General features: G+C 35.1%; 3 protein-coding genes across 6 annotated transcripts; 2 read left to right on the forward strand and 1 right to left on the reverse strand.

The window, feature by feature from the left end:
• Nucleotides 1–596: 596 nt before the first annotated feature.
• Pfdn6 (prefoldin 6) lies at nucleotides 597–2,892 on the forward strand. The gene is made up of 4 exons (XM_090174476.1): nucleotides 597–750; nucleotides 813–883; nucleotides 1,703–1,827; nucleotides 2,667–2,892. The coding sequence occupies exons 1-4, from the start codon at nucleotides 684–686 to the stop codon at nucleotides 2,785–2,787; spliced, it is 384 nt and encodes a 127-aa protein (XP_090030602.1). The 5' UTR covers nucleotides 597–683; the 3' UTR covers nucleotides 2,788–2,892.
• LOC149943566 (suppressor APC domain-containing protein 2) lies at nucleotides 2,875–9,260 on the reverse strand. Of its 3 annotated transcripts, XR_016480811.1 has the most exons (8): nucleotides 9,158–9,260; nucleotides 7,728–9,085; nucleotides 4,968–5,080; nucleotides 4,760–4,906; nucleotides 4,310–4,411; nucleotides 3,337–3,447; nucleotides 3,073–3,278; nucleotides 2,875–2,971 (listed from the first exon to the last, which is right to left on the reverse strand). XR_016480811.1 is itself a non-coding variant. In XM_090174472.1 (7 exons), exons 2-7 carry the CDS (start codon nucleotides 8,881–8,883, stop codon nucleotides 3,153–3,155), a joined length of 1,755 nt encoding a protein of 584 aa, XP_090030598.1. In that variant the 5' UTR covers nucleotides 8,884–9,085; nucleotides 9,158–9,260; the 3' UTR covers nucleotides 2,940–3,152. The 3 variants fall into 3 exon arrangements, 1 of the variants encoding a protein (XP_090030598.1); XR_016480812.1 differs by lacking the exon at nucleotides 9,158–9,260 and having other exon boundaries at nucleotides 7,728–9,093; XM_090174472.1 differs by having other exon boundaries at nucleotides 2,940–3,278.
• On the forward strand, nucleotides 9,032–16,597 carry LOC149943567 (uncharacterized). Of its 2 annotated transcripts, none has more exons than XM_090174473.1 (9): nucleotides 9,032–9,149; nucleotides 9,402–9,613; nucleotides 9,916–10,155; nucleotides 10,221–10,499; nucleotides 14,602–14,700; nucleotides 14,760–14,908; nucleotides 14,970–15,063; nucleotides 15,319–15,549; nucleotides 16,096–16,597. In XM_090174473.1, exons 2-9 carry the CDS (start codon nucleotides 9,611–9,613, stop codon nucleotides 16,402–16,404), a joined length of 1,404 nt encoding a protein of 467 aa, XP_090030599.1. In that variant the 5' UTR covers nucleotides 9,032–9,149; nucleotides 9,402–9,610; the 3' UTR covers nucleotides 16,405–16,597. The 2 variants fall into 2 exon arrangements, with proteins under 2 accessions (XP_090030599.1, XP_090030600.1); XM_090174474.1 differs by lacking the exons at nucleotides 9,032–9,149; nucleotides 16,096–16,597 and adding exons at nucleotides 9,150–9,296; nucleotides 15,633–15,831.
• Nucleotides 16,598–17,168: the final 571 nt, after the last annotated feature.

A 17,168-nucleotide genomic window follows, 5' to 3' on the forward strand; every position in this document is an offset into this window, starting at 1 on the left:
AAATGTATTCGCATCTATAAATTACGATCTCACTAGGTACGATTCTAGAAGATTAGATTCTAGATTAATTTGGGGAGTAGTCGCGTTTCTAGGCCTAATTAATCATCGTTTGGCGTCATAGTACCTACAATATTTTATAAATGTGGACGATGGACTAATTAATTGTTAATTAGTCCATGTGTGGACCCATACCGTCAGTAATACCAAAAGTCAATATGAAAAAGTGTTATATTATCCATGAGACCTTTTTGTTAAAGACTCAACTTTTAATATTTCTATACCGTGGATTTAAAAGGTTCTATAAAACATGTTCGCGTGCCATTGGTTTACTTTCTTCTCTTCACTCCAAGAATGTATTGAAGTTACTTCAATACATTCTTGTTCACACCCATTTTCCGGGTGTCCTTGCTATTGTCCTTACTCGGTTATACAATTACTACGTAAGAATTGTATTGTGAAAGCTCTCAGTGAACATTTTGTATGTGAAGTGTTATTTACTTATACTAGTATTTTTAATAAAAGAATTAAATTTGGGAGTAATTTATTTTTCGTCTTTTTCAACCGTACGAAAACAATTTGGTATCTGAATCAGGCTGGCAACGCTGTGACATTTAAGCTTTCGGAAGGCAGCACGAGATTAGTCGTGGTTTACAGAGACGTACACTTATTTAAATACATTTAATATGTCCCTCGAGGGTTTACAAAGGAGATTATCTCAAGAATTAGAAAAGTACAAAGCTTTTCAAAAAGGTAATTATTACAGGTATTACGTATGAATAAAATTTTAGTAATATTACCTAAGCCTTGTTCAGATTTTCAGAAGACAGTAAGCCTTCGTCAACAGCTAGATGCCCAACTTACAGAAAACAACGTAGTGAAAGAAGTAAGAAATAATACATCAAAGCTGAAAAATTTGGGAATAGGTGTTTCCATTATTCCATAAAACAGTGGTTTTTCTGTGTTAATGTTATTTCTAGATTGTGAAGGCAAAACCCATCACACTCATACATACCCACATTCAAAACTTAATTAATCCAAGTTCAAAGTGTCTATTTAATTTACAAGTGAAACTTGACCACTTTGTCTGGAATTTAAGAAGTTCTGGCAGTGAGCTTGTCTTGAACAAATTTGTCTATGACAAGATTGAAGTTTTAATATGGAACACCGTGCCATTAGTTTTGTGTATGATAAAATTTATATTGGTGTTTGACATGTGACACATAACAAGTTTTAGCTATTAGAAGAATAAAAAGCAGGTTAACCTTAGCTTAGACTAGTGACAAAGATAAAATTTTATGCAATAAAATTTTTTTTTGATTTATGGAAATACCTATTGATAAAATTTTGTGGATTTCAGAAAAGAAATTTTTATGACCCAAATACCACTTTCAAATGGAACTAGACTTCTTGCAGGAATCCATACCTCTACTTGGAATGCTTATCGCGGCAGATTTTTGTCTCGATGTGGCTGACATTTTTTGACGTCACTATATTAACTTAACAAACAACTATGTGAGAGGGGAGCGCGCGCAGAGGGGATTTTTCTCTCGTAGGCGGGGCCAAAGCCATCAGAGTGATCTTACCATACGCGATACGGCAGGATAAGCATTCCAAGTAGAGGTATGGATTCCTGCTTCTTACAATTATCATTCAACTGCGGGTTAAAATTGGTTTAATTTCTTATTGAATTTCTATTTAAAAGGAAATGGATTTGTTGGAATCAGATGCAAATGTCTTTAAACTAATTGGACCTGTTTTAGTGAAGCAAGACATTATTGAAGCAAAATTAAATGTTAATAAAAGGATTGATTTCATAACCAATGAATTGTAAGTTTCCTTGTTTGTTTTATCTTATTCATAATAATAATTATGAGCCAGGCTAATACCCTAGGCTATGGACTTACAATGCCTGCCTTTGTCCAGGGGTTTTTTTTAACAAACTTATTGTGTCTACCAATGTCCTTAGACACCAAATGATATGATATCCTTACTTTAAAATTATCACCCAACTGCAGTGTGATTCATGTGAATTATTAAGATTGATGTTCATCATTTCATTACAGGTTTTAACAAAATGATTCACACTGAACTTAAATTAGTCATACTAGGTTGATTTTCAAAAGTAAGACATCAATAAAACGTCTTCAAGGAAATCGTCTAGTAATATATATGAGAATCAGGACCTGCAAGTTAATCTTTATATAGTGCTTTTTGAAGTAATTGAAACTTTTCACCTGTAAATAGAACGCCTTATTTTTGCTAAGCCTTAATATGTCAAAAAAAAGGCTACCTAGTTAAAATTAAACACTTTGCATACCGAGCTTGCTGGTCCTAGCTTTTGGAAATATTACTTCTTAGGGATATAATTGAATATGTTTTATTGAAGGCAGGGCCGGCGTTAGGGGGGTAAGCGGGGCAAAAGTACCCCGGGCCCGCTGGAACAGGTGCCTAACTAAAACTATCTGACTATTTTCAAAAAACCAAATTTTTGAGTAAAAATTACCTTGGGCCCTAAGATCCTAGCGCCAGCCCTGATTGAAGGGCCTATTGGCAATGAAATAAGTTCATAAAACTTTATCAAGCATTTCTATACTTTGTTCTTCACTGCTGCCAGTTATTCTTTTTTAAAAGTGTTTTAATGTTTTTACTATAAATTATATTTTCAGAAAGAGGCATGATGTAACTCTTCAGGACATAGAGAAGAAACTTGAAAGTGAGAGAGAGGTCGTTTCGAAATTGCAACAACAATTTCAACAGGCACAAGTAAAAGCTGCCATGAAGGCGTAATTGTGATTTCAAAGTGGTGAACTATGGACTAATTTTAAGTTACATTAACTAAACTCATTTGTTCATTAACTTTTATTATTAAAAATACTTATAAATTGGCACAAATTAATATTTTTACCCCATTCGTCGTATGAAAATGCAATACCTTTTTCCATTAAATATAAACCATTTTCTCATAAAAATGCTCCTTCAAATATAAATTTTTTAAATATATTATAATTATGTTATAAACTATCTCAAAAATAGTCAACATATTATTCTGTTTGCCTATGAAACCAGTTAAACTTCCTTTTGTTAGTATTATATTGTTTCATATTCTCCTACCTAGATAAAATAATATATGCTTCTGATAGTAAATGATGGAACTACATGAAGGTAGTATCATCAATATGATTGCGTGGTTGCTGAGATCTCGATTGGAATAATTCACGAACAAGAGCTGATTTTTCTTTCTCTAGTTGAGTTATTCTTTCGCTTTTCTTCCCTACTTCCTGTGAAGAAAATTTGAAAATTAGTTTAAGTCAGATTTGAACATTTCAGATGCCATACTTCAGTCAACATTCGATTCTGTTCCTTAAGTCTATGAATAACTGTTTGTGTTGAATTATATTGCATTTTATTAATTGGTGAACGGACAGCAAGGTTCATATGTATGTGACCCTAAAATGATTTGGAAATTGTTTTGAGTAACATTCTTAGAATTTAGTCCAATAAAAATATTGGACCTAATTTTCACTGGGCATTAACGCGCTGCAATTTCTTACGAGTTTTGATGTTACCCAAGGATTTTATAGAATCTGTTTATTTTTAAATAAAACTCACTTTTATGGATAAATATTTTGTTTCACGCCACTATGTTAGTATATTACTTCTGCCATTCCAACCATCATGAATTAGGAAAGTCTTTAGTAGGACCCTGCTACAAACTCTAAGAGTTGATTTGTTTAAGGAAAATGTTTAAAGTTTACCTACATTTTTATTTTTAAATATGTTAAAACTCCAAAGGTTACTGTCAATTAATCCAGCATTTTGTTAGTGACCTTATAAAAACATAAAAGTTGAATGGGGATTTGTATTTCCACTCTGTTTATATTTACCTTTGAGTGTAATAAAATTCCACCCCCCTCTTAACATCCACATAGTTCGACCCCTCTCTTGACGAATTTCTGGCTACGCCACTGATATTTACACTGCATGTAACAGTTGAGCTAGGTTTTAATTTACCCTGATCACGTTTTATGTTAATACTGCTCATAGGAAAATTAACCAGCAGTAGGAACGTTTCAAGTATTGATAGTGTTTTTATGCCCAAGTTAAAAAATGTCAATGGCAAATGCCCATATTTTGCGAAAACTACGCAACGTATTTTATCGCGACGGAATCCAGCCGGTAACAGTGGCGCTATAATTGTACCCATTCGATTTACCGTTAACGCGAGTGCGAAAAAGCGTCGACGCCCAGTGAAAATGATAAATATTTTATATTTCGTTGGGAACTTTGAAAAAAAGTGCCGATTATTTACTTTCTCAGTAGATTCAATTAGGGCATTAAGGTTTTGATTAACTTCCAATATCCTTGTCATTTGCAGATTTAATCTTTCCTGGTGAACGTCACTTGAATATTCCTATAATAATATTGTTAGTGAAAATGGCTACTATTCCATATTAAATAAACAAGAGTGCGAAATTCGTGCTCGCGTGCTCAAGTGCATATATTGAGGTGTAAAAATACAAAACAGAAGATGTGCGGAACACACCACTTCAGCATTTATTGTGGCGCCATCTACGGCAGGTTTTCGAAAGCAGAAACGAGAGAAAAGGAAGTTATATACGAAGCATTTATCTTTTCTAGTAGATGGAGCTTAAGTCAAGAGCATTTTACTGAAGTGGTGTCTTCTCTTGTGTGTAGCAAGTACTCTCATTTTTGTGGAGAGGCGCGAGAATTTCGCGCTCGTGTTTAGAAAATCTCATACAGAATGATAATTATTTTTGCCCAAGAAGTGCATTTTGTCTTGAACAAGTGCAATTTGAGCCAAATACCAGTCTCTGGCCCGCTCAATCATTTCCATTCCTTGTAATAATATATCTCTCTCTTGTTCCATTTGTTTCATTCGTTTTAACTATTATAATTAGAAAAGTTATATAATGTTTTAAATTAGTGTTTGGATCTTCCATATGTACCATGCTATAATCAATTCCATTGGCCAAAGTATGTCTTCGTGGCTCACGTCTTCTGTTGAACGCGCGACGAGCAGCTGGACCAGTTTCATGAATAAGCCGGTTATTTGCTTCCTCTAAACAAAACACGACGTTTATATTATTATTATTGGGGGATCTATCGAATCTACCAAGCTTGAATAATCGATTATTTTAAATTGATTAAATTCATTGAAATCACATAGACGTTGCGGGTATTTTCAAAATCATTTTATGGCCTTCGTCATTAGTGAAAATCTCGGCTGTAAACCACGCCCATTTTAATGATAATAGGGTGTTTCTTTTCGCTTGTCCCGGGATTTCGGAGTAGGGTAAGAAAAGTAACGCTATGACGTCATTTTACTCCGATTCTGTGGTGGCGAAAAGTTCGAGCTGGTGTAAAAACGTTTTTCCAAAATAATAATAATAATGTTTAATTTCAAAATCAATATTTTTACAAAATAGTTTGGACTAGGCTAAGTGCCAGTGGCCTTTTTAGCAGATAGATTCTGGCTAGCAGACGACAAAATTATATTTATTCTTTTTACTCTTCCTTTTCAGAAGGAGTAAAAAGAGTATCCCTAATACTCCGGAACAAGCGAATAGTTTATGGGGCGGAGTAATTCTCGTCCCCGGAGCAGGCGAATAAAACGTTTTAGGTTAAAACGAGTATACCTTTACTCAGAGAACAGGCGAAAAAAAACCATCTATTCATTCCAAGTGTAGTTTCTTAGTAATAATCAAGTGGTATTCACTAGTAATCAAATGATAATCAACGATATCAACTTTCCCAAATTGTAGATTACAGCAATCACTTAGATGATAACAGATTACATTTAACGGTATCCAAAGCAAATCACGAAAGGATTATCACCCAAGGGCATTTTCGAAAATTTGGTGATAACTCTCACTCCCATTTCATTCCCGTTTCTAAAATTTTAAACTCAAACTCATCTCCTCTCACCGCCGCAAACTAACTTTTGAGCTCATCTCCTCTCATCGAATTTCGCTAATTAATACTTTCTGTGAAAAATCTTCTCATTTCACGCTCTTTTCCGTTTATGGAGTATTAAAATATATCTCGTTACGTTTCGGCTTCGATATAGGCCAAATTTACATAATAATTTTCAAGAACGTCATGTTTTTATATTTCCTTTGTTTTTGTTTTCTTACATCTAAAATCAAGCTCACCTCCTCTCACCACCGTAAACTAACTTTTTAGCTGATCTCCTCTCATCGCATTTCACTAATTAAATTAACCTCACTCACACGCTAAATACTTCCTTTGAAAAACCTTTTTTACTCCACTGCTTAAATGCATAGCTTGGGAACTCGTCTCACCTCCTCTCACTGATCAAACGTGAGAGGAGAGTGCCCATCACTGCCCAAGGGCGTATCCTGGATTTTATTTCGGGTGGGGTTCTAACTTTCGTCCCCCTTTGAGGTCTAAAACTAACTTACGCTTGCCCCCCCCCCCCACCCCTATTTATATGGGTCCACTTTCAAGGGTTTGAACCCCGAACCCCAATAATTACGCCCTAGTAATCATCGGCACTAGCTGTTATGAGTAGTACCACTGCTCACGTGACACTATTTCACCCTTTCTCCCTCCCCCAAGCTGCGACAATTACCAAAACTACTCTATTCATTTGATATGTAAAGAAAATCAGTTAAAAATAGATAAATATAAATATTGTAAATCAATCTAAGCAGTAGAAGGGGGACTGTAAATTTTAAAACAGACATACCCTAGGTTCGAGAGGTAAACTTACTATGAACATTCTTGAGCACCTAATTACTGGTGTATAAAAGTTTTCATAATGAGCTATACCCTCGAGCTTTATTATCCGGCCCCTGAAGTGGAGGAGATGACAGTGTCGTCCATAGATATAGGAAACGTATATAAAGGTCTAGATAAAATATTTCAAAGGGAGTCAATACGGAGGTGATAGCTAGCAGAAACGCGTAATTTCTGCAGGCTATCCTTATAAGGCGCTATCTATCGGTATGAAAGTTCGTGCTATCGTCGCGAGAGCCATTGTCTCCTGCTTAAAAATTATACTAAAAGTCACCAACAGATGGTATCTAAAGAATATGTCCTGCGGAAAGGTCAAGCACTTAGTACTAAAATGCTAAGAGAGCTCGCGCTCTTAGTCACCGTGCCTTCCTCGGTGTCTGCTAGGTGTCAATTCCGTATTTTATGTTAGGCTTAGACGCCCCGAAATTCATCTAGACCTTTATATACATTCCTTATAGCTATGGTGTCGTCTTTAGAGAAATGGATCCAAGGATTGCGAAATGTCTACGCGAATGGATTATTTTACCACAACAATGCTATATCCCCGAATATATTTGGCGGGAAACCAATCTTTTTTTGTTGCATATAAACTGTAAACGAAAAATTCCGATAATGGGTGGATTCGTATTACCATGAATCTATTTAAATAGATTCATGGTATTACGCTTAACATTGGGGCGTGTTTAAACATTTTGAGCGTCTGTGAAAAAAATTACTATTAAATTGCTCTTTTTGGTTAGAAAAAGAGAAAATGACCTTTTAACAGAGAGAGAAAATTTAAGTAGTCTAGAAGTCAAAAAGTGAAGATTAGCAAGCGAAGCCCGGTATTTGACAGTTGGGTAACCAAGCGTAAAAATTCAAGGTTTTCAAAAACCAATGACCCAGCCCATAGAGGTGAAGTAGGAAAGTATTTGTCAAATATAGTTACGTAATCACAAGCTCATTACCATCAGGAGCATTGTTGCTTGCTGGTTGGCTAATTACCGCTGTACTTGATTTTGATCTCGTTATGGGTCGGTTATACAGCTCTGGATCTTGATGACCAAGGTTACCAACTTTGATCCCTTGAGAATTTTGATGCGCGGGCGGTTGCGATCTTCGTTGTAATGGAGGGTGATGAGGATGTGGATTTTGCGTTTGGACGCTTGGAGGAATCAAAACTTTCTCGGCGCGGGTTTGTAACATTTGGTCGGGGCTGGTCTCATTATGCAACATTCCGTTTTTCCAGTGTTCTAGGGCTGCTAAAATGCCAGAACGTCTATTTGGTCTTACATTAGCTGTAGCCCTCGGATTGTCCCATTGAGCTGGAATGTTGTTTCCCCTATTCTCCGGGGCCTTACTGGTACTGGTATTAGTCGATGGTAATTTAGTTTCACTGCGATATTCACGCATTCCCACACCCGCGACTAAATGGTTGCCCCTATTTCCTGGTTGATTACCGTGATAGCTGTGTCCCGTTATCTGCCGGTTATCCGGGACCCCCGTACGATTTTCCCCTTGAAGCTGAGGCATACTGACCGTGCGGTTTACCGCCGCATTGTTCGGCCGCACAGTAGCGGTATTAGCGTGGTTGTTAATCCACGTATTTTCGGAAGCGCTGCCTGACCTTTGGATTCCGCCCGAGACGGGTAATTTGGAGCCGTGCCCCGGCACTTCTTTTTGTTGTTTAGGGGCACCCGATTCTCGGTCCGGTAAAGGCACCGAGGCCGGTCGTAGAACGGCAGCTGATTTGGATCTCATTAATGGTTCGTGTTGGTGACCCCCTGTCTGACTTATATTTGAACCGCTACTACTTGTCTGTAAAGGGTGGTTGAAGGAATTTTGGGTCACCGCCTTATGACGTAGCAAGCATATTTTCAAACCAGCGCAAAATCTTTCGAAACTTAAAAGACCGTTAGGCGGCGTCACTTTTCTTAAACTCTCCAGAACACCTTTGGGGAGCGTCAGATTTTCACCCTCTTGCCAACGACTCTCGATGTCCGCGTACTTCACGAACCCGCATTTTCTTTCGTCCATAATTTCAAAAAGCGTCCTCATAGCCACAACGAACTGGGGATGAAGACCGTCGAAAGTGTTTCGTCCTGCAGATTGATAACTTGTCATTTTTAATTATTATTTGCTTTTCGATAGTATATTAAGTTTGAAAATTAATAAAAAAATAGTTTAAAACATTGAATACTCGACTTTTAGCCTCCTAGGTCAAAGAACGCGCTTTCCAAAGGTTCATTCGTAATATTTAGCATCGTATTTTTTGGGCGCTAGAGTAGATCATTACGTTCCGATTTTGACTCCTCTTGAAACAAGTCTAGAAAAACAAGATTTTCCAACTTTTTAGCTCGCGGTCAACGGCGAAGACATTTCAAACTCGGGTAATAACCTTTCCCTTGTGAACGTTTTCATTGGTTGTTTATGGTCAGGTGCTTTTAAACAAAATGTATAGTAGAAGGTCAGTTCAAATTGTATGCTTAAAAAGCATATAGGTAAAGACTATTATTATCAAGGTGAGGCGTAAATAGGTATTGATATTTTTTGTGAGAAAGTTTATTCCAAAGTAAAATCTAATTGGGTGAGAAAATCACGTGGTAGTGACGATTTCGATTTTTCTTTCACTCTTGCCTCAGTTGACCAATAAGCATCATCTTCATCGAAACAAGAAAGCTTTCGCCGTCGAGCAGCTCGAGCTAGCCGTGAAATTTTGACTCCTTTGACAATCGCCATTTTTAGCGAGAGTGTATTCGTGCCGGAGGGCTCTTTTCCAAGCTCGTTTTTGGGTGTTATTTTCTTACTTTTTTAGTGAATATTTACAGTATTAAATTAGTCAATTGCATATATGGTAAGTAATAATTTTTAGGTTATCATAATATTATTTATTAAATGAAATTGCATGCCATGTTAGGTAATTATTCCAACGATGAGTCACGTCTCCGTGATTCCGTTGTTAAAACAATGCTCAAGTTAAGCCTAGGCTACCGGCACATACCGCCATTTTGCAATTTTCTTGTATTGATAATAATAATTGAAGCTTGCTTATTATAGCTAAATACGCCCTACTTTTATAGTAATTAAATGCTATATTTAATGCTTAAATACATTTTTAATATTTGACATACTAATAAAGTTATTTGTATATTTTAGGTGAAAATGTCTTTTAGACAACAATTCAGTGGATCACCCTGGCAACACGGTCCAGGCGGTTTTGGTGGAATTAGTGGTGGCGGATTTGGCCCTTATGGTGGCCCAATGGGTTTTATGGACCCAATGATGGGTGGGGGCTTCCGTGGAGGAAACTTTGGTGGTGGTGGTGGTGGTCAAAATGGTCCCAGAAATTTTAATGACAACAGATTCATGGATGATAGGAGAAGAGGTCCTGGCGGTGTAAGTATCTAAATAAGTTTAAATTCCAGAATTAAATTTCCATTCTAAGAATTTTTTTATTGTAGCCAATGGGAGGCCCACGCTCTGGAGGTGGTCCGATGAATCGCAAGCGAGGTGGTGGTGGAGGTGGTAGAGACGGAGGATCAAGAGGCATATTAGACAGTCCACCTAGGAAAAGAATGAACATGGATGACCGAAATAGAAACATGGGCGGGGGTGGTGGTGGCGGCGGCGGCGGCGGTGGAAATAGGAGACGCAGGGATAACATGCCTCGCAATTTCAGACCAAAATTTGATAGTCGTAACCGCAGGAATAGTTCACGAAGAGATGATGATGAAAAAGATGTGAGTATTAACAAACTTGTTTTTGTTTACTGTGGTTAAGAGGGTATTAGAAATGCTTTACTAAGAAAGGTATACATTGAGGAATCCTAAGAAGTTTGATGATTTAAATTCTACTTCATATTGAAAATAGTCATTTAGTATTGCTAAATTCTTCAATTTTAGATAATGTGGATCTTAAATTAGAAATATTGTATGATCCAATTTATATTTCAATCTAAAAAAGTTAACTATAGAATAATAAATTAGTAATGAAGAAATTAAAACAACGGTAATAGGACAATTAATTTTAATATAGGATACTGTTTTTCTTAGGTTAATTTGTAAGAATTAGCTGGCGTTGCAAATAGATTAGTCTCATATTATGTAACATTACACACTAAGATAATAACTTAAATAAGCCTACTGAGAGTTATATTTAATTTAAAGCTAAAGTTGTTCTTCTTACAAAGTAGTATTGCATTTCTAATATCATTTATTCATGGTGTCTAAAAAAGCGACCAAAACAAAATGTTGAGAAACTGTTGAATTCAAAAGTTGGGGGTTTTTTTTTGTGTAATCTAAACACATTGAAAAGTCTGGGAAATTAAAAATGGGCCCTAAAAAGTCAGAAATTCAGTTTAGACTTTTTTTAAGGTAATTTTACTCTAGATCTATGGCAAATTCTGCTGTTTTTATTTAGATCTTTGAAATAACTTTGGTACTGAAATATAAGTTGCTTCAAGTTATTAAGTTCTAAGAAATGTAAAAGTTAAAACTGTCTAATTTTGGCCTTAAAAAGTCGGGGAATTTGTATCTGAGAATATTGTGGCAACCCTGTAAACAGTTAAATTTAACTTTGAAAATTTCATAAACTTTTGACACCAGTATGTGCAAGATCAAATGTATCTATTAGAAAGTTGTTGATCACCCTCAAAATCATATGGCATGTGTTAATATTTGAAAAAAGATCTATTACCACTGTCATTTCAGTTATAAATTGCACACTTTCACTAAATTTTAAAATTTATGCTTATCATTAAGTGGTGTTATATTCTGGACTTTCCTTTGGCCTAAGTTCCTTAGATTGAATTAATTCTTCCTCCCCAAATTTGATTTATTATGGATCTTTCTACTCTTTAAGCAGTCTTCAGTTATAGCACAAACCTGAAAAATAGCTAGTGTTACAAATAACAGGGTTGCCACTTGTTGGGGAATTTCAAAATGGGCCTTTAAAGTCGGTGAATTTTCAGAATTTGGGAAATGTAATTTTACTCTACTTATCTGACAAATTCTATGATTTTTATTTAGTTCCGTTAAAATTTTGCTAATTTTTTTACGTTGCAATAATACTTTTGTACTGAAATGTAGGTTGATTTCAATCTATAAACTTCTGATAAAAGTAAAATATAAAGCTATAAATTGTCTAATTTGGTTTTTAAAAGTCGGGGAAAATCTCTGAATCCGAAATTATTGTGACAACCCTAAATAATGATATTAACATGCATAAATTTGGAAACTTTTATTTTGTTAAAAAACTTCTGCTGGCAAATATTCAAAAATTATATTGGAAGGTGCTCTACAACTTATTTGGTGTCACTGCCCATAAAATAGTTAAAAATGGCAAAGTTGCAATTCTTTGAATTTTTCCTCTACACCCATACACAAAACTGTATATATTGAATTCAAGGTTTCTTTGGAAAATTTTGTACTTGGTAATTTTTTGTTCAACACCTGGTTATAGTATTATGGTATAGTTTTTAATGGTCACTTATACCTATGGATTTCATATTGGTATTACTAGTTAAAGGTACTGGTACAATTAATAACATTTGTGAGTTAACGACAAAGAGCGTGAGCTGCCTTTAATATTAAATCTCACATATAAATAGGCTAAGTTATAATAGTCCTGTATTGATATAAATTGTTTTATAAATAGTTTTAGAGACCTAATTCTCAATAATATTCGTACTTAAGTTCACAATGTGGGAAAATTGAACTTGAGTTGGTTTGACTAACAGTCTGACAATTTTTTTTATTTTAATCAAACCTTAACAGGAACGTAATAGTTGGTCTTTGGGCTAAGTTAATTATTATACTTTATATGGAAAATAAATTTGCCAAAATATGGTACTTCATTGTGAGCACTATCGTTAAAATAGTTATTCTTATTAACGTTCTGCCTTGTTCTAGTATTTAAATGCCACTAGGTAAAAGATGATTTAAATGTGTGTACACTATTAACTTAATTAATTTTCTTAAATTTTACCTTAATGCTGTTCAAATAGGATATCAAATAATAGGATATCAAATAACGAATCTCGCAGAAATCATTGTAAAAATTGTGGTACTAAGTTTTGAATAGTATTGAAATCCTGGGTTAAGTGATCACTCGGTATTCAGTTAAGCCAATAATCTGTTCTAAAATTTACAACTCTGGATATAATTTAAATGGTAAAAAAACCATTAAAACCTAAAAAATAGCAGCCGATAAAAACAGTTGTTTGGGCTCGGTTGTTTAAATGTTCTTTAAACTCTTTTAACATGTAAATAATTTGTTATAAACCATTCTTAATATAGAAGCAATGCGCAAGCATTAGTCATGGCTGTTTTGAGGTTTAGTTTGTTAAATATGCTAAATTATGTAGGTGCAAATGCTTCAAGCTGAAAGACTTAGTCTTTGTTATTTGTGTATCTTGATTTTTTTTTTAAACTTCGGTATATTGATTGTACAAAGGCTTGGCCTTTTCCATTTTTTACAAAATGTCATCTATGCAATGTTGCTTGGAAATAAGCTTTGTGCTCTTGGAAGCTGCACGAAACTTGGGCTATAGCCCTCTACAGGCTCAATAGAGCTCAAGCCGCTCATTAAATCAAGAGGTGGTGTTTGGTGGATGAAAATGCAAGGATATGATCAGTCATATATAAATGGCATAGCTCTGATGTCTATATGACAATTTTTGCCTCTATAGCTGTAAATTGATTAATCGCGAATCAACTGGCAAGATCAGAAATTGGCTTAATATTGTGTATCGCGTAACTTTGTCACCAGTTCTATTCTTCTACCAGTGATATTCTTGCGAAAACTCTGAAGATTATTCATTCAGCTGGATCCTAACATTCAGCGTATCAGCTTTGGTAAGTATCGCTCAGGCACTTAGAAAAATGTAGGGACCCATTGCAAAAATATTTAAAATTCTTAATTCATTCATCCTTTAATTTTACATGTACACTATTAAATTTAGTTTTTTTAAATACTTAGGTCATTATATTAATTAAACAAAAATTAAAAATAGTATTTCCATTAGATGAAAGAAATTGAACATAAGTTTTTACTTTTCACGCAGTTTGTACCAACTCTTGGATATCCTTGCTGGGGATTATGTTAAGCTCTTCCCCGAAGACTAATCCTTGTTTTTGGGTCTGAAAGTTATGATCAATTATTAAACGTGCAAATATTTTGGAGGAAAATGCATTACGGGGATCAAGTAGTGACGCCATTGAGCTCGCTACTTGCCGGAAATCCCCCAACGATGAAAATTACGCGAGTTATTCCTTCGGGAAGCTGTGTAACATTGAAACTTTGGTAGATTCTCTAATCTACCCATCGTGAATGCTAAAACCACTTATGTGTGTTGGATGCTGCTTAAATATGCTAAGAAATAGCTGATCTGTGGGGTTGAGCTATACCGCGACACAGAAGAAAAAAATCATCATTCTATATTTGTTTTCGCGTAAGCTCAACTCAAACTTAGCTGAAACAAGTTTTAAATGTTTAATTGAATCATCAATCATCTTGTTCAAGGCAAAAGTGATCTTGTGTCACTGGAATATATACCCATATTGGGTTACTACTGAAATAAAATTCCAAATTGGTACTTTTTTCATTTAGACCATAGAAGAATATGGTCTTATTGTAGCAATTTATGTTATTGCTACCTGTTAACTTCTATTCGGTTGGTTTCGCTATAAGCGAAAATTTAGTTTTCATTGTGATTTTGGATGAATAAGTTTGGGAAATGTTTATAATAGGGTATTTCTTGTTTCAATTGCATATTTTTTTCTATACTTGGGATTTATTTTGGATATTTAATAACTGGTTCTCATCGACATTTTAATTAAACAGCGCAAAAATCGTAAATTTCCCAGATGTTTCTCTTGCAAGTGGGGCTTCACCACAGTTGATGAACTTAGAGCTCATAATGAAACTGAAGAACACAAAAAGGTAATAGTGATGCAAGATATTTCCTATCGATGCTGATCTTAATAAATTTTCCTTTATAGAAAGCTGAGGAAACTAAAGGCAAACCACATACAGCTGATGAATCTGAGGAAGAACCCGATCTTAACAGCTTAGAAATATTTGAGATTGAAACGGTTGAGAAAGAAGATGCAGAAGCTATAGGCCAAGATTGCATTGTTCCTGTTAGCATGTAAGTTTTCTTTAATTATTTTAGTTAAAGAATTACTGATATTAAAATTAATATGAAATAGGTACTTTTGCCTCTCGTGTGAGATGCTCTTCAAAGATCAGGAAACTTCAAGATCAATCCATTGTAAAACTGAGAGCCATGCTGAATATTATAAAGTATGTATACCAGTGTAAAAATAATGGCCTATCAACAGTTTTTTCTTTGTACATCATTTGCCTGGTTAGTCTTTTCAGTTCGCATAGAACCATGTAGCAGCCAAGATAAGAACTAAGTTCATAAACTTCATTTTTGTTTGCTAAGCAGATGTCTGTTTAGCGGACCAAAATCCAGCAGTTTATGACAGTGTGTTGGTTCTATGTAAATTGAGAAGGTTTAACTAAGTTTACTCAAAATTCGTTCCTTCTATGTAGCTCTACGTAGAGAAGCGTGAGGAAGAAAAGAAGAAGAAAGAAGAGGAAGAGAAAAAACGTAAAGAAGAAGAAGAGGAACGCAAAAAGACTGAAGAAGAGGAGAAAAAGAAGAAAGCGGAAGAAGAAGCCGCTGCTAAGAAAGCCGAAGAAGAAACTAAAAAAGCGGCTGAGGAAGCGAAGAAAGCCGCTGAAGAAGCCGAAAAGGAGAAAAAAGCTGAAGAGGCAAAGAAGGTAATATAAGAAATAAAGAATTACTTTGGGATCCTTCTGGTGTAGTGTTATTCGGGATTAGCTAAATTTAAATGATATTTTAGGTTGTTTAAAAATAACAGCAGTGCCAATCTGAAAGAGCATTAACGTGTTTCTGGAAACTATTTCTTCCTAGTCGATTATTTTCACTAAAAATATTTTTGTAAATTAAATTTTTCTTTATCAAACTTTTTCCTTTACGTGTCTTATCTAACCATTTATTTAACCATTTTGAGGATATTTTAACTAATAAGAGGTGATGGGTTGAAATTAATATAGATAATTGGGTTGTACTATGCAATCGCAGCAACACTCATTCTTCCTAACCTAATAGAAGTGATTGTATACTATTCTCGTAACTTGTTAATTTACATATAAATTTAACGTATAACGAAGAAAAATATTTTTGTTATATAGCTATTAACAATTGTTAATTTATAGAAAGATTTATTACGAATTACTTCCGCTGTATTAAAACCTTGTGAAAGCCACGTTACCCTTAGTTTATGGAAGTTTGGTTAAATTTAGGAGGCTGAAGCGGCTGCCGCAGCTGCTGAAGCTGCTGCTGTGGAAAAGAAAGAAGCGGAAATTGAGGCAGCCAAAGAAGCCGCTGCGGTAGTAGCAGCTGCTGAAGCTGAGAAAGTAACTTCCACTCCGTCGACTCCGGTTGCTAAAGATGTGAAGAAAGAACCAGTCACACCCTCAACGCCAGCCAGTGCCGCTGAAGAAGGCGGCACTGAAGATGATGATGCTAGTCCAACAGTCCGTGGAGTAGCTGATGCTCGGGGACGCGGAAAATGGCGAGGACGCGCTCGTGGACGTGGCAAGAAACGATAAACTTTTTAACATATTCGCAAATGCAAATTAAAAAGAACCTTCATTGTTTTAAAACTTTTCATTTCTATGATATCATATAGAACACATAAAAAGCATAATTGTGTTTTCTGGTATAAATTACCATTCCAATATCCAAATTATCATTTTTAATGTGTAAACCCCTTCATGATTAATAAATATTTAGAATAAGGTCTATTTACTTTGCCTTCTCTAGTTCTTTTATCTGTGCAAAACTGTACAGAGTAAGCTAGGTCTACACTCAGCCACACGTTTTCAAATGGTAGCCAAACTTGTATTTTCAGGGTTGCCACACGTCAGGGAATTTAAGGATGGACCTCAAAAGTTGGAATTTTAGAATTTGTAAAAAGTCAAGGGAATTAAATTTTACCTTGGTACTTTTTTAAGGTTATTTTTCTAGACCAGATTTGTGACAAATTCTATGATTATCATTTACTTCCTTGAAAGTTTGGCAAATTTTTTCAACATTGCAATAACCTTTTTACTGAAATATAAAATTTATTAATTTCTGATAAAAGTCAAATATAAAATGAAAATTTGGCCTTAAAAAGTCGGGGAAAATCTCTTAAAATGGTGACGGAATTTGAATCTTAATTTTGTGGCAACCCTGATCTTGGAATTAATAATAAGTTTCGAGCTTAGGAAGTATAGCGCCATCTGTCTTAATATCCGAGAACTAGATGTATGAAGAAATAGCAGACGACTTTTTTTCGGTTGAACTTTTAGCTGTTGTGCACAGCCTTGGA

Source organism: Leiobunum rupestre, chromosome 5, assembly GCF_980474605.1.
Source record: "Leiobunum rupestre chromosome 5, qqLeiRupe1.1.hap1, whole genome shotgun sequence".
Lineage (NCBI taxonomy): Eukaryota > Metazoa > Arthropoda > Arachnida > Opiliones > Sclerosomatidae > Leiobunum > Leiobunum rupestre.